This window comes from Theropithecus gelada, chromosome 15 (genome assembly GCF_003255815.1).
Source record: "Theropithecus gelada isolate Dixy chromosome 15, Tgel_1.0, whole genome shotgun sequence".
NCBI classification, from domain to species: domain Eukaryota; kingdom Metazoa; phylum Chordata; class Mammalia; order Primates; family Cercopithecidae; genus Theropithecus; species Theropithecus gelada.
The window spans coordinates 39361261-39387469 of record NC_037683.1 but is presented as its reverse complement, the minus strand read 5'-3'; the positions used below and the strand labels follow the sequence as shown (position 1 = coordinate 39387469).

The 26209-nt window shown below is 37.7% G+C and overlaps 1 protein-coding gene across 2 annotated transcripts in view; it reads right to left on the bottom strand.

The window, feature by feature from the left end:
- Positions 1 to 26209, bottom strand: part of GRIN3A (glutamate ionotropic receptor NMDA type subunit 3A) — a 165398-nt gene that overhangs the window by 45094 nt on the left and 94095 nt on the right. For both annotated transcript variants that reach the window (XR_003116020.1, XM_025360599.1), the window contains exons 4-5: positions 11776 to 11921; positions 7560 to 7675 (exon numbers count right to left, since the gene is read on the bottom strand). Coding sequence is in view for 1 of the 2 variants with exons in the window: in XM_025360599.1 (XP_025216384.1) it covers positions 7560 to 7675; positions 11776 to 11921 (262 nt within the window). In the remaining variant the exon portion in view is untranslated. The remainder of the gene's footprint in view (positions 1 to 7559; positions 7676 to 11775; positions 11922 to 26209) is intronic.

Genomic DNA, 26209 nt, shown 5'->3' with positions numbered 1-26209 from the left:
GACTCTGTATCCTCATACTGTGTGGCTTTACTTGCTTTCCAAAATGTTACTATACTGTTAACCTCTTTGGTGAGCCATGTCAAAGAAGCTAATTAGCTACATTTTGTTTTAGCTATTGGACAGAATAGTAAAAAAACCCAAAACACTTTTTTTTGCCTTCAACATGATTGAGGAAGAGAGATTAAAAATATAGTTAGTTCCTTTTTTGTGGATAAAGACTAAAAGACTGTCAAGCATCCAAAGATACTTAATAGAAACAAATATCTCCTATAATTATTCTATCTTACAATTCAATTTCAAGAGCACTGATTTTTGTTTCTTTATTAATTCAGATACACAATCTTTTTCTTTAAAAAAAGGCTTGAGATGTGTGTATAACCAATAAAAGAGATGAAATAATGCATAAAAAACTGAGTTTTAATGGACTGTATTTTTTTTTTCTGATAATAATATTATTTGTTCCTTAACAATAGGGAGTCAAGAAAATGATGACAATGTCAAAAGCGTGATTAGAATTTTCCATTCAAAGAGCTATTTTGAGTGCCTGTTTTATGCCTAGTAATTTTGGTTTGAAAGGCAGGACTGAAAACAAAAGAGTTTGGATGGGTAGCTTTTGATTCTGCTGATGTTATTATTAAATAACATTTAAAAATATAATGGGTAATTTATTAGAAGGAAGTAATCAGTTTTCTTTAGAAACATAATGAATGTTGTTTCCAATTCAACTGCACAAACATTATTCAGGACTTATTTGCACATCAGGCACAATACTAGGCACAAGCATATCATAATATTCACTGATTCACTGACTCACTCACACATTCATTTATTCATTCACTCATTCATTCAGGCAACAAATCTTCCCTGAGTAAATAGGCACCATGTTAAGTGGTCAGGACTTAGCGGTGACCAAGATGGATGTGGTCTCTGCTGTGATGGAATGTACACTCTACAGGAGAGACAGATATTAAACAAGACATAGCATAATTATTATTTCATTACAATTGAGATGGGTGCCATAAGGGAAAACTGGGCCATATAAGAACAAAGTGTAGGAGGACTTGCTACTGTCTGGTAGGAGTGGGTTGATGGTTAGGATAATTAGCCAGGTTTGCCGAATATCAATGTGTTTTTCCTCCCTGGGTCAATAGTTTTCAACAACATCAACAGTGACAACAACCACAACAGCAACAACAACAACAGATTGTGGCACACAGCTCGGTTAAATCATCCTTGGATTCTAATAAGTACTAGGACATACTGGGCTCCACTGTGCACCAAGCATTATTCCACATGTATCCCTACATGAACCCACACCAGAATGTGTAGAATGTATATTACTTGGAGACTTAAGATTGAATAAATAGGCCGGGCATGGTGGCTCATGCCTGTAATCCTAGCACTTTGGGAGGCCGAGGTGGGCAGATCACGAGATCAGGAGATGGAGACCATCCTGGCTAACATGGTGAAACCCCGTCTCTACTAAAAATACAAAAAATTAGCTGGGCGTGGTAGCAGGCAGCTGTAGTCCCAGCTACTCGGGAGGCTAAGGCAGGAGAATGGCGTGAATCTGGGAGGCAGAGCTTGCAGTGAGCAGAGATTGCGCCACTGCACTCCAGCCTGGGTGACAGAGCAAGACTCCATCTCAAAAAAAAAAAAAAAAAAAAGATTGAATAAATAAACTGCCAAGGTCACATGCTGGTAGTCGGCAAAGCCAGCATTTTAAAATAGGTCTGTTTGATTCTAAAACCAACGCTCTTCCCACCATGTCCATTACAACATGTGATCATGTCAAGGAAATACTTATCTCTTTCCCTTTAATGCAGGCCTCAACACTATATGCACATTGATGTAATGCCTTAAACCAGGTAATTCATTTAAAAAACACAATATTCAAAACTGTTGGTTTGTTTCTAGTAAACATAAATATACATTATTCACAGGCAGATTTTACTTATAAACTTTTCAATAAGTTTTGTAGAAACAGTGTGAGAACAGCTTTAACTTGTATATGATTATATATATGAGAAAATTCACTAGCAAGGACACTCACTAATTGTTTCTCCTAAAACCCTCTTAAAGCTAATCATTCCAACCCACATTAGTGTAATCATGGCAGAATTGTTTTGCATTTGATAAGTATTTATTGCTCACCTATTCATCTATTGATTAATTCCATAAACATGTGTTAAGTGCTTATTCTGTGTCAGGCACTCTTTCATATGCTATGGAGGTTATCAAGTTAAAGCAGACACAGAGTCTTTCCATAAGGAGCTTATGGTGGCATGAGTGAAATGAGGTATACATTGAAAAAAAAAAACTACACAAATTGGTAGAAAGTTACTTGACTTTTCTTGGTAAAAAAAGATGAGTGAGGCATAAATTCAAAAAAAGGTAAAATATAATGCCTAGGACACAATGAGGACAGGTAAAGCTCTGTGAAAATTCAGAGGAACAAGAGATTGGTTCTAGAGGAGAGGATGAGAGATGGCATCTTGAAGTCGTTCTTGATCATGATATTTTTGGTAGATAAGACAAAAGTATATGATAAGAAAGTTTTAAATTCTTACCTTCACACTTATGATAAATCTACATATTCTAAGAATAGAATTTTGACACTACAATGAAAGTGTTAAGATTGCCTAATGATAAAGCTATCTTGAAGTTTCACAGACATTTATAAAAATTGTTACACAAGAAATAATAAATATTAAATCACTCTACTCGATCATGTCTGGGTTAATTTGCAATCAGTTGCTAAAAACAGATTACTATCCCTTTAAAATTTCTGTTTTAACACATGTATTGAATACTGATATTTTAATGATTTCTAGCAATAATAATCATTTTTAGCTAATGAAAACAAACTATGCATGTGGAATGATGGGAAAAATAAGAAAATATGTGATGATAAGAAGAGTTATTTGTTAAAAGAGATAAAAATCCATTTTGTTCAAAAACATAAAATAATAAAACCTTGAGGGTTTTATTTCTGTCCCCATTTATCAGTTGCTTTTCAGATTTGCTTGTGTTCGTTGGTCAAAGAATTCTCATTTTAAATTGCTGACTCAACTTAGCAGCCTGGGTTGCTTTCATTATTATTAGAAACGTGGCTTTGCAATAAAGACAGGGTTGACTATTTTGCGGTTGATGGATGAAGCAAAATGGAATCCTTCAACCCTAAAGATGAAGGCATCAGGCATCCTGGAAATTGGATACAGCTTAATAGCCCAAGAGGACAATTTTCAGAATAGAATCCTGATCTCTTCACCATGGATAAATCAGCTTTATTCAGCTACGAGTGATGGAAATATATTTTGGCTAGCAAATGTATAGTTAGAAATTCGTAAACTGAAAGAATCTTCCGAAATGTGGTTGGAAAAGAGATGTTTTGAAAATAGCATCTCAGATAGGGTTAAAAAGACTTCAGGGAGAAAGATTTTTTCAATTTTGCAGTCTGTCCTTGGAATGCCATATTTAGCTACTCTGGGACAATGGTTGAGAACATATTGTAATGGTCCCAACTACAAAGGGACTATAAAATGGGTTTCTCTTAGCCTCAGCACATCAAAGTGGGGAGAGAAATGTGTGGGAGAAGTTGAGACTTATGAAGACTATCTTGGAAGAATTTTACAGTTAATTGGTCTCAATGTATTAATCAATATACTATATAATGATAATTTGTTGAGCACTTCTTATGGGCCAAACAAGTTCCTACAGTACATGCTTCATATGCATTACTTAATCCTCACAACAATTCTATCATAAATTTCCTATTCATCTCCCCATTATGCAGGTGAGGAACTTGAGGAGTAGGTTAGATAACTTGCCAGTTAATAACAGCAATTTTATCCTAACCCAAGCACTCAGACTCCAGAGCCAGTGTTCCAAGCACTGTATTAAATAATTATTGGAAAGCAAGTAAAAGAACAAACTCAAAAGCAGGCAAAGGTCTTTGGCAGAAAGGTCACACATCATTACTTTGCAGTTACATTACTCTTTCTCCTTATTTGACCTTTATTGTCAGCTAACTGCAACGCACAAATTGGAGACATGTATTCATTTATCTCAACAGTTTTATTTTCTTCCCTGCACACAATATGTATTTGTGCCCCTGCTTTATGGTATTTAATTCAACCAAAGGCTTTCCACATGCTTCTGAATCCTTAACAGTTTTGGTTTGCTTTGCTATATACTCTGTACCAATGAGGACTCGTGAAAGGGTTGCAAACTCAGTGTGGAGCCACTGTTTCTTATTTGCCTTACTTTTCCCTTTTAAGTCAAGATAAATGCAGAATGCTGAAGTTGGGAGGGATAGTTAATAGTTATTAGTCTGTTCAGGCTTCTATAGCAAAATATCATAGCCTGGGTGACTTAAAAACAAAAGAAATTTGTTTCTTATAGTTCTGGAGGCTGGGAAGTCCAAGATCAGGGCACTGGTAGATTTGGTGTCTGGTGAGGGCCTGCTTTCTGATTCATAGATGGTGCTGTGTAGCTAGGTCCTCACATGCTGAAAAGGGTGAATGAGCTTCATTGAGCCTATTTCATAGGGACACTAATTCCATTTTATTAGGGTGGAAATTTCATAACCTAATGTCATCACCTTGGGGATTAGGTTTCAACATATGAATTTTGGGGAGGCACAAACATTCAGACCACAGCAGTAGTTACACTGAGTGTCACACATAGAGCACTGAGTGTGTTACTACTATATACAGTGACGGTACATTCAGCATGAAGGAATCATTGCACTCTGTTTTCTCTCCTAAGTACATTTAAACATTTGGGAAAGTATAAGTACAAGCTATTAACTACCTAAGTGAGTGAATTAGGTACTTATTTCAAACCTAATTCATTATTTAATAGGTAATACCTCATTTATTACATTAATGTTATATGCCTAGCATTGTACTAGACGCTGTGAAAGGATATGGGTAGGCATATAAAACATTCCTATAACCTAAATGACCAAGTATTGCTCATAAACTACTTTGATGATTTTTTTATGCCTATACAGTCTAACTTAATAATAAAGTTCACATTTTAATAAGTTCAAGAAACTTAAATGTTGTCAAAGGATAGCATATATTTTTAACAATTTAATTGAGAGAAATATTTTCTTAAAAATTCATGAAATTATTTCTCTCAATTAAATTGTTAAAAATATATGCTATCCTCTAATAACATTTAAGTTTCTTGAATTTATTAAAATGTGAGTTTTATTATTTAGACTGTAGGTGGCTCACGCCTGTAATCCCAGTACTTTGGGAGGCCGAGGTGGGTGGATCACTTGAGGCCAGGAGTTTGAGACCAGCCTGGCCAACATGGTGAAACCCTGTCTCTACTAAAAATACAAAAATTAGCCAGGTGTGGTGGCGGGCACCTGTAATCCCAGCTACCTGGGAGGCTGAGGCATGAGAATTGCTTGAACCTGGGAGGTGGAGGTTGCAGTGAGCTGAGATCGCGCCACTGCACTCCAGCATGGACGATAGAGTGAGACTTAGTCTCAAAATAAAAAAATTGTGAAATTCATATGTTTAAGAAAAGTAGCAATCAAGGCTTTGACTAGTATTTCTACCACATTGTTTTGTGTAATTTATACATATCTTCCTTTTGTATTTTACTGAGTTATGTTTTTGGGCTATAAACTTATTGGCAGAAGCAGAATTGAATTAAATTTTCTGAGGTGTACCCCACCCATTTTGAGAATAACCTCACAATTATAACAATATTCTCTCAATTAAAACCTGCAGTATTTCTGCTCTCTTGAAGGGAGTGCTTTTCCATGCGCCATTTTGTGCCCATCTCCTTTGAAAACAATGTGATGCCTAGAGATGATGGGAACTGCAAGACACTAAGTCTCAGGAACACAGATGGAAATGTAAACAGGAAACCAGTGGGGAGTTAATTGTGTGACATCTGGCACTGGGGTCCAGCAGAGGCAAACAAGCCATCTTACCACTGTCTTTTGACAAGATAGAGTTGTCCCCTGAAGATAAAGGTGGAAGATGGAGCCCCTCATTCTTATGTCCTCTACACATGATTCATAGTAGCTCCTAATGGCAGAAGGGACCTCAGTTACCCAGTGCAACTAGGACGGAAATAAAATGTAACATCCCCAGATGCCATAAAAAATGAGAAATTTTTCATTGTTACATAAAAATGGGATTATATACTGAATGTTGTTTATTTTTCTAGCTTTTTATTTTTCTCCCTTTGCTATCTTAGATGGTAGTCTTAATGAAAGACCACTATTGCTAATTGCCTCTCTTTCTGAGTCCTATCCCTGCTTCAGGTGGGGGTCACTTTGCCTGGAGAGGGGACTGATTTCTGCTAGGAGAAGATGTGGAGAAATAGCATCAGCTGTAACATTCTCATTTATCATGAAAACAAAGACAGAGGTAAAAAATCTGCTGATACATTTAGAGGAGACAGAGACCAACTGTGGTTGGGAAATTGAAATCAGAATAGTCTTGATATCCTAGTTAACATACAGGAAAGTACAGATTTCTGGAAATAGCAGTTGGGCATCCCCATGGGATTGTTTTAAGCCAAAGTGTTTTCTGAAAAGTAAGCATAGCTGTCTTGAGAGCCAGCATGGGCTGTCTTGAGAGCTAGCATGTACTGTCAGGGAAGGGAAGCTGGAAATTGGGAAAAGTGAAATTTGCTGGTTCAAACTATCAGGTCCATATATCAACCATCATTCAGAATGAAAGGAGCTACTGACAAAGCAGTCTTTCTTTGGTTCTGAAGTTTGATTGATTGGGTGATCACATTAGAAGGAAAAATTTACTGCCAGTGGAGAAAAAGGCCTGAGATCCCAAACAAGGATCCCAAGGTTTTGTTTGGGACCCTAAAGGGTATTAAACTATAGAATGAGTTTTTTTTTCCTGCTTATTGTCCAACTAGTGGAAGAATACTGATTTAAGAACCATGAGCTTTAGATTTCAGTCCCAGTATTATCATCTAATTGTACAATTGTGAAAATGTTATATAATGTTCCTGGGTTTTCTTGTTTATCAAATAAGTAGACTGGATTAGATCAATATTGGGGCCCTGCCCGCTGTAAAAGGTAATCATTTTAGTTTTTCCATCAGATTTGCTACAGTATTTGGCTGTTAGAAAATACAGATTTCCCTGAATTTTGGGAGGCAGACGTGGAAGGATCACTTGAGGCCAGGAGTTGGAGACAAGCTTGGGCAACATAGCACATAGCAACACCCTGCCACTACACACACACACACACACACAAAATACAGATTAAATTAAATTAATTCCCCATTTATTACACTGTGCCACCACTCCCAGATATCTGAAGCAACATCATTTGGGTAACAATAATTTTTTCCCCCTAACAATTGGGTAAATAAATATTTGTTGAATAGGTGAAAAATAAATTCCTAACTTCAGCAACTTCATAGCTAAGTGCTTATGAGTTGAAAATGAAAACAAGGGAAGATGAATAGCTCTTTGCTTCTGACTTTGGCATTTGTGACTTGCTAGGTTGGCAAACTGAGCACATCCTGAATAAAGGTGAATCAAGAGTGACTGATTAATACCTTCTATGGCAAATGGCTTCCCCACAGTGAGAAGTTTGCAGTCAGCATCTATTGACACTTCATAATCCAGAAGGGCTTTGTCCATGATGAAGGCGTCTAGTTTCTCTGGATCATTCCTATATTTAAGACCAGAGGAGAAAAGTGAACATGATTCATTAATGGGAAGGAAGCATGAAGGCTGACAGCCGGCTTTTGTTTAGGGGACAGAAACCTGGACACTAAGGGCCGCACAAGCTACCTAGGTACTGACTTAGCTGTCTTGGCTTCTCACTGACCTCTAGACTACAGACCAGGGGAAACAGACACTCTTATAAGAGAGCGTGACATCTTTCCAATGGGTTTATCTACCAGCTCCTTTCATTACTTCTAAATCCATCAGTAAAGCCAGAGCCACTCTGAATTGAATAGGAAGTGCATAGAGAAGGTTTATTCTTATTACACTATTAGAGTGACTTCTTGTTGTTAGGCATTGCATTCATTGTTCTCTATACATTTTATCACTCAGAACGACTGTGATATAACAGATGAGGAAATTGAGGCTCAGAGGGTTGAAGTAACTTAAACCAGGTTACACAGCTAGTAAGTATTGGGACCAGGTTCAAATGAAAGGTGAGTCTCAGCACAGGCTGAGCTTCCACCTACAAAGAGGGCAAGGAAGGAGAAGTTTTAAAATGAAATAACTGTCTAAAATACATGCAACGATTTCTTTGTTTTCAGCCACTTCCAATTCTTTTTGGAAAAGTGAAAGACATACATCCATTTAAGAGAGGATTTTCTATTAGGAAAAGTTTCAGAAAAATTCTTAGTCCAATTTGCTTTTATTGTGACTATGTCATGAGCCCATCCCTGGATATTGTTACCATGGAAATGGACTATTATTTTTATTGGCTAGGCAGTGTAACCTGGAGCCAGGGGTGGGGTTCACCGCACATAGATCAGTGAGAGTAGAAGAGGGATGAAGAAATGCAGGATGCTGTGACCAAAAAGAGGGAATGGATTCTTTGAAGACCAGAAAAGCAGCCATTTTGTGCACCATATTATCTCCCCAGTTAAAGTGTAAGTTTCTTGAGAATAAGCACTCTGTATTACACTTCTTTCTATCGCATGCAACAACGACCTCAGTTCCTTTTTATTGTGTAGGTGTAGGTATTTATTTTTTGAAAATAAAAACATTTATTAATTTGAAAAAAAAGAAAGGATTTTCTACCCTTAGAGTTGTTCAAACAGCTTTGCAAAAAGAATAACTCTTTTCTAACCCTTCTGGACTCAGTCCTTCCTCTCTTAGATCCAGTGGAGAGGCTGTTCTAATTTAACACAGTGTGGCTTCTAAACAGAGGAGAATATGACTAGAATTCATAGAAAATCAAAAAGGGAAAGATATCCCTAGACACCCAAAAGATTCATCAGTGGGTGGGAAACACATCTTTACACGAATGGCTTCGTCTGGGTCATGTATAGACACGTAGTCGGTTGGTCAGCTTCCCTTTTTGGTACCAATGACCATTGCTTTCTTATCCTACTCTTCAAATAAGTGAAACAGCCAATTTAAAATGCACCCCCTTTTCCAAGACGTATTGGATTTAAGTTACAATGAGGCCCACATTTAACTTTAACCAAAATGAAGCACCTCCCAGCTCTACAATAATGGGAAGCTTCAGAAAGGGTTGGCGATGTGGATTATCTCCTAGGAGGTGATAAGGAATCTTAATGGAATCCTGGCAATAAAATAAAAACTGAGCTGACAGCTGTTTCTCCAATCAAAGTTCGACTGTCACAGTACCATAATGTACCTTGACAGCTACCTAGCAACAAGTTATCATTTGCCAATATTCCACAAATATTTGTGGTAGCAATATGACAATAAAAAAGATGAGGTACATTTCAGTTTTTTTAAACCAGTAATTCATAAAGCCTAATGTCTCTGGTATCCTTCCTTAAATAACTACTCTTGCTTTTGGACTGCAAAGTGCAGATAGCGATACTAAATTTCAATCACATGAAAAGACAAGAAGTAGTCAGTTCTCAGACTCCCATAGGACCCTTAGTCACCGGTGAGGAAATGGCCAAGTGGGATCCAGGTACAAGTAGCTTCAAGACTGGCTGAATCACTGTTGTGGTTTGCAGGGCCCCCAATGGTTATTTCTATTATAGAATCATGCCCTGTCTTTTCTTAAGCATTGTTTAAAAATACATATCACACATCACGAGAAAACCAGTCACATATTAACATAATAAAAAGAATACGCATTTTATTGGGAGTTAATTTTTTTAGAACACTGTTAATGAGAAAGCAGGGCCCTGAGAGAGTAGAATTAAGTAGAAGAGAATTTTGATGGGAGAGGGAAAGGACCGGTTTAATACGTAGAAACCTTCCTTGCACAGGCAATGCTAGGGGTTGCGCCTTGTAGGTCAGTGCTCTGGGATGCCAGGGAGGTAACATGAAGACTGTGGTTGTGGGAAGTGGTGGCTAAGGGCACAGGAAATGATTAGGCTGAAAGTGGAGAGTTAAGGCCCAGAGAGAAGTGGTGAGAGGGCATTAACGGTAAGCTCTGCATATATTCCAATTTCACCTCAATCAGTGAATTGCTTGGGGAGCTTGTTAAAATGAAGATTCTGATGCAGTAAGTTTGGGATGAGGCTGGAGTTGCTGCATTTCTAACTAGCTTTCAGATACCAACTGGAGCATAGATGTTGCTGGAACATGGACTATTCTACAAACATCAAGGGCCTACTCTTCCACCATCGTTCCTAGACTAGTCTGAAGTAGTGGTTGGATTCCAGAGACCTGGTCCTAGTCCTGACTCTGCCACTCGCTAGTTGTATTACCAAGGAAAATGGACTTGTTTTGGGTCTTCATCTGTGGCTGCTTTCCTGAAGATTGCTTGTCTTCAGGCTAGGGTGGCACCAGTGCTGGGCATGTGGGCCTTCTCAGGTAGAGCTCCTGAGATACATAAATTTCTTGAGTGGAGTGGAAGTGCTGGGGACTGCAGCAGTAGCTCATCTCATCCTTTTTCACACTGTCAGCAGAGCCCAGTTTGTCTGCCATTTGCTGGAAACCATTGCTACCCTGACAGCTTATTCTTTCTTTCAACCATAAATTTGCCTGAAGAAGAGAATACAAGAGATCTGGGAGGCAAAGGGACTCTAAACTTCATGTCAGAGAGAGACTGTAATGTGTTGATGTTCTTGCAAAATTAAAAGTGACATTTCATAATACACATCATATATAATTTTGCAAATATGAGAGAACGAGGCTTTTTCTCTAAGCTATAGTTAAAAGTCCATAAAACATTTTAAGTGGCCTGTTTCTAAAGTTGTTGAGAAAGACAAAACCCTTATGTTCCACGAAATTATTTATTTATTTCTATTCTTTCTTAAAAAAGAATTTGAAGTGGCAGGTCCTGCTGTCCATGGGGGAGATTATTGACGCTGACCATGGAGAAACTAGTTTCCTGATGCTGCACAATTCTAGGAATTGGAGGTGTGGATATCTGTTATTAACCTGATTCCATCAAGCAGGAGGGAGAAGACTGCTTACCCTCATGCCTTCCTGTTTTTCAGGAACTATTCTTTCCCTTTTCTCAGGAAGACTAGACAGAGCAGAGCCATCACTGCACCGTCTGCCTTTGTATTCAACTTCATTGAATTACAGGCTCTGATAATCTGCCATGGCAGTGTGATTTCTTGTGATTGCTTCTCATAAATTCTGATGAGAAGAATGCAGGCATGGGAATCATTGTCGTCTATCTTATTTCCTTTCTATAGAAAATCTCTAAGATAAATTCCATTTCCTCATGGCAAGAGGAGGCATTCCCTGGGTTTAGAGATATATTCACAGTGAAGGAAAAGGTTGCCTTGGGACACTTTATCCTCTGGCCGTATTCCCTGTGTGTTTGACTGTTTCAGCACCATTGTTTTCTCAAGTGATGTAAAGCCAGCATTTACTTCCTCCACCATCTGCTATGCTAATGGCCCCACTGGTTCTTTGAACAAAGCTACTACCAACTTGAGACTATGCAGGTCACAAGTAATCTAGGTCACACAATTAAAACTATTTCACACTGTCTCCTGGGATCTCACACAGTGTAAAGTATTACTTAACACAACGTGGGTAGATTCGTCTGTCATTTTCAGAAACTAACATACACTACATCAGTAGCTAAATTGCTTCTCTTCAGTGAGAATTTTTCTTTGGATCCAAGAGGTTGACACTCACTTCAGATACTGCACTCCATCAGGGGTGGCTGGAACATTGTACCTTCTCATATATTCATGCATCTCTGGGAAACTTTGTCTCACATAATCTTCAGCACTGCTTTCTCGGACAGTTCCAAAGCGGAATCCTTGGGAAGGATGATGTAACTATGAGGCAGAAAAAGAAATGGCTTAAATAAAAATTATTCTTAGAATTGTTTTTAAACATTTTTCCATAATTCTTTGAAACTTAATAATAATTCGGAACTTTTTTAACCCCCGCAGGCAGAAACATGTACATAGAAATGTACAGACATGGCTACATGCTTTTTACATCAAAAATTGTTCTATCTTTAGAAGCAAACAGATGGAAACAACAACAAAAAAATACAAAACAATTTTTTTGCATGTTGAGAACCTATTAGAATTCTTTAGAAGCTGTGCAAATTGGCATGTAGAATCAGTCTCATTATTGTAAATTGCATATCAGACAAAGTGTATGTTCATAATAAAGATTATGATACTCCTTGGTTAAAATGACATAAAACCCAAGTTAAAACCTTGCATCCTGAGATTACAATAAACCTGCCCTAATGTTGTAACTTCATCACTTTTGTGTTTAGCCACCTTTATACTATATTACATTTTGTTTATTGAATTTATTTTTGCTGTTATTATAAAATGCTGTCTTTCTTTCAAATAACTGTATTATCCAATGCTGAGTTATGCTGTACATTTGCTCAAATGGAATGGTATTTAAGATAATTTGGAGTGACAGAGGGGAGGGTGGCAGGAGTAGATCTAACAATTTCATAGGTTTCCAGGATGCAAGACCTCACCGTGTGTATTAGTCGGTTCTCACGCTGCTATGAAGGAATATCTGAGACTGGATAATTTAAAAAGAAAAGAGGTTTAATTGACTCACAGTTCTGCATGGCTGGGGAGGCCTCAGGAAACTTAAAGTCATGGCAGAAGGCACCTTTTCACAGGGCAGCAGGAGAGAGAATGAGTGCCGAGTGAAGTGAGAAGCTCCTTATAAAATCATCAGATCTCATGAGCACTCACTATCATAACAGGTAACCTAAATCATGAGGGTAACTGCCCCATGATTCAATTATCTCCAGCTGGTCCCTCCCACAACACGTAGGAATTATGGGAACTACAATTAAAGATGATATTTGGGTAGGGACACAGCCAAACCATGTCACCACGAGAAAAGACTGTGCATTGGGAGTCCTGCAGAGACTTTCTGTTACTAAGGAGAATAAAGATATATCACACAAAAACTTACTATTCAATGAAAGTTGTAGAGAAGGATTAATGTGTAAAGCATGGACTATTTAAAACATAAGAATGAACTGAGATTGGGCCACATTACTGTAGTCAGCAATATTTTAGAGATTATACATCTCCACAATAATTATAGTCAAGTCTTTGCACATTTTTGTTTTGCTTGATATTAACATTTTACGTAATTAGTTCTGATATGAATCCCTGGGGACAGAAATCTATGGATGGGCTTCATGGAGTTTATAAACCTCCTGAAATAGTAGGCCATAGTTTTTGTAAATGTGTTTGTAATTTTCATCTAGGAGGGAGATAATATAGAGTATTTTGTTAATAATTAGGTTTTTAAGTTGTTTACCCTAAAAATGATTAAGAACTCACCGAATATGGTGACAAATAACATATATTTGAAGATGAATTAGTTTTGACACACAGTAAACATCTAACAATATGGTAATAGTTAAATAAATTATATGGCATATTCTTTTTTTGATTTTGTTTTGAGGCAGAATCTCGCTCTGTTGCCCAGGCTGGAGTGCAGTGGCGTGATCTCAGCTCACTGCAAGCTCTGCCTCCCAGGCTCATGCCATTCTCCTGATATGGCATATTCTTATAGAGTGTAATGCAACATATAAATCACGTTTGTAAAGTATGTTTCATAAAACAAGGTGAATGCTCATATGACAAGTGGAAAAAAACTTTCATATGGTATGATAAAAATTAAATATGTATACATTTATTTAAATGCTATGATTTCCCATATATATTATACACACACACACACACACACATGCACATACACACACAACTTGGAAGAAAACCCATTGGTGTTGAATTTACAGATGTATTTTTTTATTTACAGATTATCTGCAGAAACACTTGTCATGTTTGTAGGTAGAAAAATATTTTAAAATCAGCAAAATCATTCATTTATTCAACATTTATTGAAGGTCTACTGTGTACAGCTCTCAAAGTTACTAGGGTGACAAAGATAAATACCTGCAACCACTGCCATATAGGAACTCTTAAAACCTGGTTGTTCGTTGTATTTCTTTGGCATTCCACTGTTAAGTAAGTAATATAGCTTACTCTGAGTTTAATGTAACTGTTCCATGCAGTGAACAAATTCTAATGTTTTATGTCAGCATAACCTTAATGCCACATCAACAATAATAAGAATATTTAACATTTATTAAACTCTTATTATGTGCCAAACATGATACTTAGAGCTTTACATGCATTATCGTGCTGAATCCTCATAATAGCTTCATGAAGAGGGCACTGTTGTTACTTGCTCTTAGGGATGAGTAAACTGAAGCTCAGTAACGTCATGCGGTTGTAAGTAGCAGGGACTGGCTCAAAATCCATGTCTGTCTTATTTCAAAGCATATGCTATTATCTACTACATCATCTTGCATTCTAGCTCATGACAACAACTGAAGTGATGATGTTTATTAGGAGGAGCTCACCAGGCTTTAAAAAATATTATCCTTATGCCTTGAACCCCCTGGTCTGTTCTCATAGTAGCAAATTGCAGTCATATGGCTTGAGCAAGGCACATTTATCAGCATTGTCTGCCCAACATCTATTCACTTTTCAAGACCTAGGTCAAAATTTTCTATGTGAAGTCTTTTGTCTTGTGTAGCTTCACCCTCCTACCCAGAAAAACAACAATAACAAAACTACTTATTTATCTGTGCTGACATAGTAGCTTGTACATATAAAATATGTAGGCAAAGACCTAGGTCAAAATTTTCTATGCGAAGCCTCTGGTCTAGCCTAGCTTCTACCTCCTACCCAAAACAACAACAATAGAAAAACGTAACTACTTATTTATCTGCGTTGATACAGTAGCTTGCACATATAAAATATGTAGGCAAATATTTATTTAAGCAATCTTTGACCTTTCCGTGCATTATCTCCTGTGATCCTACCAATAAATGTGAGGTATCATCTATTTACGTAAAGAAACTGAAGATTAGAAAGTGTGTCATTTGTCCAAGGTCACAGAGCTAGTAATTGTACCTGGGATTTGAATTCAGCCTGATCAAAGACATTCAGCTTTAGACAACCGTAGAACACTGCTTCTGATACTATATCATACTGACTGCCTCCATCTGGTCATTACAAAATTTGATACTTGTATGCCAGGCAGTAAGCTAAGGGCTTTTAACATTTTCACAATAATCTTACATGATAGATGTTATTTTCTTATTTTGCAGATTAAAACACTGAGGCTTGGATAGTTAAAGTAACACCAACTTCTCACAACTAGGAATTAATAAGCTTCAGCCCATCCTATTTTCTGTAACTTGCAGACTAAGTTTCATTTGTTTGTGTAGTACGGTTACCTATCACTACCCCTTGGCACCTTGCAGGTAATCTACATCTGTTTGTCAAGTTAATTCATTTTATCTAGCCTATTTTTCTATCCTGCTTTATCCATTTAACTTATATGCATTCTTCTGCTCTCAGTTCAGTAATTACTTCCCTAACTTATTGTGTAGGCCAGATTCTTTTTTCGTAAGCCCAGTACATATGCCTATCTTTTGTAGAATCTATTACAGTTGCAGTTTTAAATTTAATTATGTAATCAGGTGATTAGTGTCTAGACTCTCAGGTTCTTCACTAACTGGAAGCTCCATGTAAACAAGAATAATGTTAATTTTAATTTATCCTTGTATTTCTAATGCCTTTCAGTGTGTAGTTGCTCAAGAAAATACTTGATGAGTAATTAATTGATAACTATTATTTGAACTTAGAGGAAGGTGACAGCTTTGTCATCTCACTTAGCACAAACTATGCTAACAGTATAGCTTACAACTCAAGCTTTCTAAATAAACCCTCTCTTTAAGGTAAAAGGGCTGTATAATCATTAATTAAAATACCTTTCTCTCATATAGGAACAGAATTCCTTCCAGAATTACATTCTTCACATTATGTTGTGATAATACTTTTATGGCCTATGACTTGTTTTTAGGGAAATCCTGCTTTTCTGGGTCTCATTTTCTTTTCTGAATGCACCAGCACATTATTCCTTTCCAAAGCATGGCAGGAATCAGGGAACTAGCAGACCCAGTCTCAGAATTCTGGTGGAGGACTGTCTCTTTGTGTTTTTCCTTTGCATGACTTTCTGTTGTATTTGCTTATCAGCTCCCATAGCTGCCTTATTGGCTCTGTGAAGGCAAAGGTTCTGAGGTTCTGAGAATGGAAAGTTCCTGTAAGGGTTAGCAAATAACCAGACTGCAGGAGAGAAGGCATCTTATTAGCCTGACACTCTAACATGGAGATGTTTTGTAAACACTGCCACTGCTCTTATTCGAGTCACTGTCATTTCTATCATCCACGTATTCCCTTTCTTCCTTTCTAATCCACTCAGAGAAACTGTAGAATTCAGATCTGATCATGTCCCTCACTTGCTTAATACCCATCAACGGTTCCCCATGGCCCTTGGGATGAAGTCCAAACTCCTCATATGGCCTCTAAGGTTCAGCATGTTTGGCTCCTGCCTTCCTTTTCCTAGCCTTGTCATTTTACTCTCCTCCTGGCCTTCCAAGCTTTGGCCAGTTCTCTTATTTCCAAAACAAACATTTTGCTTGATCAGAGCTCTTGCATATAGTCTTCAATCTGCCTGGGACACATTTTCCTCATCCCTGCTTCTTTGTCTAGCTAACTCTTAAACGTCACTTCCTGAGGAAAGCCTTCACTGACCCCTAGACCTGTAACATCCTCCCATTATACCTACAGTTTCACATAGCACTGACAACACTTGGAATTATTTTTGTAATTTGCCTTCCCTGCTAGATTGTAAGTTTCCATGAGGATGGTGCCCATAGTGATCTCATTCATGTGGTTGTAAGTCTTCAACAAATGTTAACTGCTATTATTATTATCATTGTTATGCAACAAACACATAGTGTATACTTGATAAACATTGGCATAATACATGAATTATCATCATTATTAAGAGAATTAATGAAATTAGGTTAGATACATTAAAAATTTGATGCTTTTCGTCACACCTCTTGCTGTCTTTTTTCTCCTTAAAATTAATTTTTTCCTTTGTTACTTTAATTCTTTCAAAAGGATATATTCTTCTTTCTGTGTGTGAGATTATATTGAAAAATAACCATGGACTACTCAGCAGTCACAGAATAATAGAATCAGAAAAGGGATCTAAGAAGCTATTGATGCAACCCAGTGGGGCAGGATAGTCTACCCTGTGTGTAATTCAGACAGCCAGGGATGTCAGAAAGCCTGCATCAAGGAAAAAGGATAAAAGTGTACAAAGAGCTTAAGCATTTGAGCTGCATTACAGCCATTACCAAGAAGTCCCAGTGAGAGAAGCATTTCTTTAAAGTTTCAGCTAAATACCTCACCAGCTCTTCCGATTCTGTTTATATTTGCATCAACCTCTTTAGGCCTCGGGGAAATATCTAAGGTTAAACTGTCTATTTGTATGTGAATTGTTCAGTATTAATGGAATACTGAACTCTACGCAGAGTACCTACATGGAGAATAATCAAACAGACATTCCCCAGGAAGCAGAGAAATGGCTCAAAACAAAATGAGTCAAACTCGGGAAATAATCAAGTTGCTATGTCTAAGGCAGATGTAATGCCGCAGATTAAAAAATAATCCCAATGCTGAGTATACTCACTTAAGGTCTACATCTGTACCCATCTGAGATTAATACTTAATTCATCAGTGAAATGTAGTCACTGGACCTGGTATTATGTTCTTTGGAGTTGGGTGGAAAGGACTATTCCTAACCTGCCTAATGGAATAGGATATAGTATGTATTGAATTCACAGCTCCCTTCCACGGCATTCCTTTATCCATTTATAACCTGTGGATGCTATACTATCAAGTGGTCTCAGGGATGGAAGGGGCTTTGTAAGTTTAATCATCCACTAATGTCTGAGTCATCAGTGGACAATTAGCAGGGCTCCAAACCCCCGGGCCATGGACAGGTAATGGTCCATGGTCTGTTAGGAACCAGGCAACATAGCCATGGGCAAGCGAGCATCATGGCCTGAGCTCTGCCTCCTGTCAGGTCAGCAGCGGCATGAGATTCTCACAGGAACATGAACCCTATTGTGACCTGCAAATGTGAGAGATCTAGGCTGCACATTTCTTAAGAGAATCTAATGATAAATGTAATATACTTGGATTATCCCAAAACCATCACCCCCACCCCCCACCTATCCATGAAAAAATTGTCCACAAAACTGGTCCCTGGTGCCAAAAAGGTTGGAGACTGCTGCTTTATAGCAAGGTTAAATGTACTGCCTGAGGTTTCTTCAAAATGTAGATTCCGATTCAGTAGGTCTAGGTGGGAGCTCGAGATTCTGCAACAACAAGCTGCTAATTGATGCAAATGTCATGGTTTATGGACCAGGCTTTGAGTAGCAAGATTTTACTTATAATATTCCCATGAAGTGCCTGTTACACCTCTGCTTGATTGTCTCCAGTGACGAGAAAATTACTCCACTTGAGGGATATCTTCTGTAAATAAGGGTGACTTTTGTCTCCACACAACCAATTGATTCTATCTGAATGTATAACAATAAAATAACAGCTAATATGTTATAATATTTATTATATGCTAATAAATTTATATCTAATGAGATTACTACTTTTATTATTTATTGTTACATATGAGGAGCTGTGATTCAGGGAGATTAAACAGCTTGTCTAACATGATCAGAAAGTGATAAAGTTGGATTGAAAACCAACTCCAACTTGAAGTTCTTAACATACCCTTATCTAGCCCTACATTCTGCATTTATAGACTTGTATTATTGTACAAGTCTTGTGAAAATCCAGCTAATACATACCTATTTGTGCTGCAACTTCAAAATCATTTTGGTTATTATAGTTGTGATCATATAATTTATAGTGAAAACTAGGACAGTTCTCTAAAAGGGGACACGATTGATGATTACATAAGGACAAAAGACACACCAGGACTGTTCTGGAAAACAAGTATGTATGTTTACCCTAGTTATTACTCATGCTCTGAATATTAGAATACAGAAAAATAATGCTGAAAAGAATGTTGCTGAGGTCCACCCTGTATTTTTTCTAATGTGAATTAGTAAGTACATCTTATGCTGCAGTTACTTTTTGTGTTATTCCTATTTTCTTGCACAGAAGCTGCTTCCTCCATTTAAATTTAAACAGTTTGCTGCCTCTCCCTTCTTCATTCTGAAGCCCTCTATGTTAGGTCAGCTAATCTCTAGTCAACAACATTCTTCGACATCATGTTTGATTTATATGAGCCTTAGCCCAGGTTCTTCTGACAACTTGAGTCATTGCATCAAGTCTCTTGTAGGGACTGGGGGTCAGCAAATTATGGTCTATGGGCCAAATCTAGCCTGCTACCAGTTTTTGTCAATCAAATTTTATGGGAACACAGCCATGCCCATTCATTTATGTATTGTCTATGGCTGTTTTTGCACTACAACAGTAGAGGTGAGTAAGTTCAAAAGAAGCCATATGGCCCACCTGGCCCAAACAGGAAATGTTTGCTGTCCCCTGATAAAGACATTTTGAATCTAACTAGCTTCTTGACTCCCATACTTCAGTTTTTTCTCTCTATTCTAAAATCCTAATGGTTACTTAGAAAGAGTCATCTTTGCAGGTAAATAAACCGAGGTAGGTTTAATAAATCTCAGCAGGCTTCCTGGCGCTATCCAGATTTAGGCTGTAGTGTGATGACACCTTATTTCTAGCTGCACTGGAGTATCAGTCTCCTTACTGGAGGTCTTGACTACTGCAGCTCTCTGCTTCCTTTTAGGACTAGTAACAGGAAGGCTCTGGTCACAAAATTTCAAACTGAAGCAACAGTATGACATTTGGACTGATTTTAGATTCTATCCCAGGGACAGATGATTTCAGAGCAGACCCCATAAGGCTGAGGTTATAAAAATTGGCCCACCTACTCACTTTATTTATTTATCTTTGAGATGGAGTCTCACTCTGTCACCCAGGCTGGAGTGCACTATCTTGGCTCAGTGCAACCTCTGTCTCCTGGATTCAAGTGATTATCATGCCCCAGCCTCCCAAGTAGCTGTGATTATAGGCATGCATCACCATGCCTAGCTATTTTTTGTGTGCATGTTTTTAGAAGAGAAGAGATTTCACCATGTTGCCAGGCTGGTCTCAAACTCCTGACCTCAAATGATCTGCCTGCTTCGGCCTCCCAAAGTGTTGGGGTTACAGGCGTGAGCCACTGCACTCACTCTAGCTGAGTTTTGTTCATTCCAACTTCTTCTTTGCCACTTTCCTCCATTCCACATCCTTTTCATCCAGACTTTGTGTATCTGCCATATCATTAAAGTGGAGATATTTATTATCTCCATATTATGTCTTCTATTATTTTAATAATGATAATAGCTAACCTTTATTGGGTGCCTCCCTCATTCCAGGCACTGTGTCAGGATCTTAAATTCACTGCTTTGTTGAACGCTCGCGACATCCTTTTGTGGTACATACAGTTGTTTTCCCCGTTTTAAAGATGGAGGAACGGAAGCTTGGAGCGAGTGAGCAACTTGCTCAAGGCACACAACCGGAATGTGGCAGATCAAGGACATGAATCCAGAAACCTGAGAACCTGCACTATTAATCTCTAGTTTACTTATCTCTAGTATATATTATTATCTCAAAAATATTATTTTAAATTTTTCTCTAATATATAACTGCCTCCAGGAAAGGTTTCTCTTCTTTGAGAAGCTGTAGATAAGATAGGCATTACTCAAACCTAATGATAATTTAATCCAAAAAACTAGTGCCAGTTTATAGAAATATGACAAATAGCCCATAACCTTTGGGTTTACAAACAATATGCTTATCACAGTTAGAGCAACAGCAGGAACAACAGCATCATTTGAACAGTGCTGTTTACAAAATGCATCCATGCATATTATTTCATTCACAAGTCACAAACAGTCTGATGGCTTCTGTATCCTATTCATTCGTAAAAGGTGAAAAGCAAGCTAAATCTATCAGCCAAATTTTCTAAAACAAGACATTCCTGTGTGCCCTGTGGGGTTCAAACATTTGTATTCAACTTCTAGCAATCTTAGTGGTGGCTGTAGGAGGACTGAGACCTGCTCCTTCTTCCCTCATACACATTTCTGCTTCTGCACTGGACATCTTAACATTTCTTTTTTCCACTCGGTTTACAGGTGGGAGCTAGGGAATAAACTAGAAGAGAGATGTCTAAGTTGGGAGGCTGTAAAAATATGGAGCATGGGCTAGAGAAAACAATGAATAACTGAGGAGATGTTAGAGATTTTTAGTCCATTCTTTTATTTTTATAGATAACAATACAGGTAGTTTCCATCTATTAAGTATTTCCTATTTATTAAGTACTTCCCGTATTTCAAGCATTTTGCTAACACCTTAACATGAATTATATGATTTAAACCTCTAACAACAATACTAAATAAGCAATATTTGTTACAATCTCCAACTTTCACATGAGAAACTAAGGCTTGAATTTAACTAATGTGTCGCAGATAACTCAGGAAATAGGCATAAAGGAGAGTTCTGAACTTAATCTAATTCCAGAGCCTTTGTATCTAAACTTATACTTCCTGATCTAGGCAAGAAGGTGATTTAGGCCCATAATAAGAAGTGTGAAGAAGGGACTTGCTCCAGGTCACAAAAAGTAATGTAAGAGTGAGACTGAAAAATCCTAACTCAGGGCCAAATAACATCGGTCCCCTCCCCACATGAATATGGCTAATAAAAATAACTGTTCCTTGTTTCTCTCTGGTATCCTATGTTCAACTTTCCCCATCTACTATTTATAAAAGTGTAAGTTTCTAGTCTTTATTTTCTTTTCTAAGGAATGATTTTCTGAATTATATTTGCTCAGCAACATCTGTGAAAGAGAACCGCAGTACTCATTTCCTGAGCCTCTGGATGTACCTCAGTATTTTTCTGTCTCATTTATTGTAATAAAAGAGTAGAGCCTATTGTCCTGGTCTCCAAGTGAAGTATCTGTCTACTTTTAGATACCACAGAGACCAAGCCAATGAATTATAGAATTTCAACAAAGGAATCATTACTATTCTGCTGCAAATGTTCTATCTCTTTGTTTCTTGTCTTTCCCTTTCTTTCATGCAAGTCATTTTGTTTTGCCTCTTCTATGACCCTGGCCTCCATGTCTTCTCACTTTATTCATCTGGAGCAGTCTGTCCTTTTTAGTTCCCTGAGCCTCTTCCAATTGTCTTATTGAAAATCCCCTTCAAATCCTATTTTATGTTGAGTAATCTTGTGGAGTTAAGTCCATTTCTCCCTTATGTGTAAGACAAATTATTTCACCACTGGTGCTGCCAACACTATTGGTGTTTCCACACAAAGCATGGGATAATAATAACCATAATGGTGATGATGTTTATTATTTAGTTCATCGTGTGCCAGGCCCTGTTGAATGGTTTATATGTATGAACTTTTAAAATCCTTAGAATAGCTAACCAACTTCTGTAAGTTTATGGAAACAGTAAATGACAAAACTGGGCAGAGCTGGCTCTATCGTATATGATCTGGATTACTACAGTACACAGTAAACAAGTTTTTGGCATTACTAGCTATCCCCTTAACTGCTCGGCATTAGACTCACTCAGTTCCCTTATCTGAAAAATGGCTAATTGAAAGAGTTTAGCCATTGTACATGTAGCCAACAACCCACTGTAGGAGTTGAACTAGCCCATAACAATCTTTCATACTAGTAGCTATCATTGATTGTGCTGGTTTATGTGCTTGGCCCTCCACATTCATCATTGCATTTCGCCTCCCTATGCCCTACGAGGTAGGCTCTGTTAATAACTCCAGTTCATGCATGAATGAAATGAAGCTTAGAGACATGAGATAACTTTCTCCAGGCTCTTCAGCCTATGTTGTTGGAATCAGTTGTTATGCATACTTATAAGCTGATTCTAGAATCTAACTACCGAGTATGATACTGTCTTACACGGGACTTTTAAAGGTAATTATGATCACAATATAATTACCTTAGACCCATTATTCACCTTAAGATGTGATTTCACTGTAATTGTCAGGACTGGGGCTGAACTAGGTCAGCTGAGGCCAGAACTGATGCTATAGAGCTTCTTACAGAAAAAAAAAGGAGGATTCCTTTAAGCCCATGGCATCAGAATAACCCTGGCTTTTTGTTTATATAATTGACTTGCTACACAGCCAAACTTCAAGGTGAAAAATGACCTGTGGACTGTGGAACTCAAACTTCTCTCTTGAGTCATTGCCCATCACCAGCAGTGTACCGTAGCCCGCAGACTGAGCAGGCAGTAAGGTCCTTGCTGAACCTAGAGTCAGCAATTCTGGGCTGATGAAATGCAAATGAATAAAAACAGCTATAAATTTACCTCCAGTCTAGTGATGTAAGCCTTTTGGCACAGCTACTCAAATCCTCATGGCATAAGAACTTTTAAAATGCCAGTTTTTACTTAATTAGATAACTCAGAAGGATTAAATATTAAAGCATGTCCAATTTGGCCTTCATTCAAGATGAGCTGGGTACAAAAATATCAGTAGAAGGTTTAGCCTAAAGGTAAGCAATTATACAGCACAGACCCCAGGAAACCAGCCTCACAGACTCCTAAAAGCAAATCATCAGACAAACAGAAAGATAAACTACTGAATAAAAATAAAAATAAAAATCATTTCCTCTTGCTTTATTTTTCTCTTAGGCTAGCTCTTTGGGGTGACTTGGCTGTATCTCATAATTTTGTTTGTCATGGCTAAATAGTCGATTTGTCTTTGTTCTGGAATTCTGAGAGAATCAGTGAGTGAGCCATTATTATGGAGGAACCCTCAAAGATTCAGGCATCTATTCTGAATAACTACATTTAGGAATAGTGGATGCCTCTCTTCTCCCCTGCCTCCTTCAGGGCAGCATGCCTGTAGCTTTCTACCTGGCATTTCCAGTTGAGACCATCTCCCAATTTATGACTAATGTAGTGTTTACTTATCTTTCTTTTCTGTTCAGCACATTTTCTTCTGCTACATGAATCACAAGAGCAGCACAACTGAAGTAGCATTTTGCTTTGTGAGCCAAGCATCTGAAGGCAACTGAGTAAAAAAGACACTTTCCTTCTTCTTTCTTTGCAAATTTGAGAAAATTTTCATGCATCAGTAACAAAAAACACATGCAATGATTTGTAAAGTTTGTAATTGAGATAAATGAGGATTAGTGAGATTAAGCAATTTGGCCAAGATTCGACAGTGAAGTGGAGCTATGGCATACATTTGACATATTGCACTTGTATCCTGCCTCTGGAACTTAACCGGAATGTTAGTTCTGTTTCTACTACCTTGTGTAATCCTCACAGCAAACAGACAGATATGGTTTGGCTTTGTCCCCACACAAATCTCGAGTTGTAACTCGCACAATTCCCATGTGTTGTGGGAGGGACCCAGTAGGAGGTAATTGAATCATGGGGCAGGTTTTTCTCATGCTATTCTTGTGATAGTGAATGAGTCTCATGAGATCTGATGGTTTTATAAAGAGGAGTTCCCCTGCACAGCCTCTCTCTCTCTGCCTGCTGCCATCCACGTAAGACATGACTTACTCCTTCTTGCCTTCCACCATGACTGTGAGGCCTTCCCAGCCATGTTGAACTGTAAGTCCATTAAACCTCTTTTTCTTTCCAGTCTCTGGTATGTCTTTATCAGCCATATGAAAACAGGCTAATACACAGACTAAACGTGAAATGTGGAGATTACAGTTCATGGGGAGAAATAGGCTAAGTGAAAACTGAAAGAGCAGACCAGCTTTATGAACTGTCTCTCTGGTGACTAGATAGTATCAGTAAATTCTTACTAAGTGTTGGATGCATGAATATGCCAAAAGCATAGAAAAAGAAAAAAAATAAAAAGTTGACTTAGAACCTAAAACTTCATGATGTTAATTAGTTTACGCAATTGCACTTAAATGTATTTCATTGGTTTAAAAAAGTAACTGTGGGTGGTAGCTATTTGATTGTTTGATAATCATATGTTATACCAGTATTTGTTTAAAAAGTAACTAAAAAATTGATGATTTTGTAACTGCAACAGAACCCAAATAACCAAAGCAATCTTGAGAAAAAAGAGCAAAGCTAGAGACATCATAATACTTGATTTCAAAATATACTATAAAGCTATAGTAATCAAAATGGTATGGTATTGGCATAAAAACAAACACATCGACCAATGGAACAGAACAGAGAACCCCAAAATAAATCCATGCATATATGGCTAACTAATCTTCAATGAAGGTCCCAGGAACACACAATAGTGAAAGGATAGTCTCTTCAATAAATGATATTAGAGAAACTGAATATCCACATGCAAATGAATAATATTGGTCCCTTGCAGTATACATTAAAACCAACTCAAAATAGATTAAAGAGTTAAATGCAAGACCTGAAAATATAAAAATCTTACCAGAAAACACAGAGGAAAAGATTCTTTTCACAACACAAAAGACATTGGTGTTGGTAATGACTTTATTAATATGACTCTAAAAACACAGGCAAAAGTAAAATTAAACAAATGGGATTCCATCAAACTAAACAGTTTCTGCCTAGCAAAGTAAATAATCAACAAAATGAAAGGGCAACCTATGAAATGAGATAAAGTATTTGCAAGCCATATACCCAAGCCATATCCCCAGCCCCTAGGCCAGCTGGTCCATGGCCTGTTAAGAACTGGCCACACAGCAAGAGGTGAGTGGTGGGTGAGCAAATGGAACTTCATCTGTATTTACAGCCACTCCCCATCACTCACATTACAGCCTAAGCTCTGCCTCCTGCCGGCAGCAGCATTAGATTCTCATAGGAGCATAAACCCTATTGTGAACTCCGCATGTGAGGAATCCAGGTGGCATGCATTAGATTCTTATGAGAATCTAATGATTCTGTTATGAGAATCTAATGCCTGATGATCTGTCACTGTCTTTTATCACCCCCACATGGGACCATCTAGTTGCTGGAAAATAAGCTCAGGGCTCCCACTGATTCTACATTATGATGAGTTGTGTATCATAATGTAGAAATTATTTCATTATATATTACAATGTAATAATATAGAAATAAAGTGCACAATAAATGTAATGCACTTGAATCATCCCCAAACCATCTTTCCCCACCGTCTGT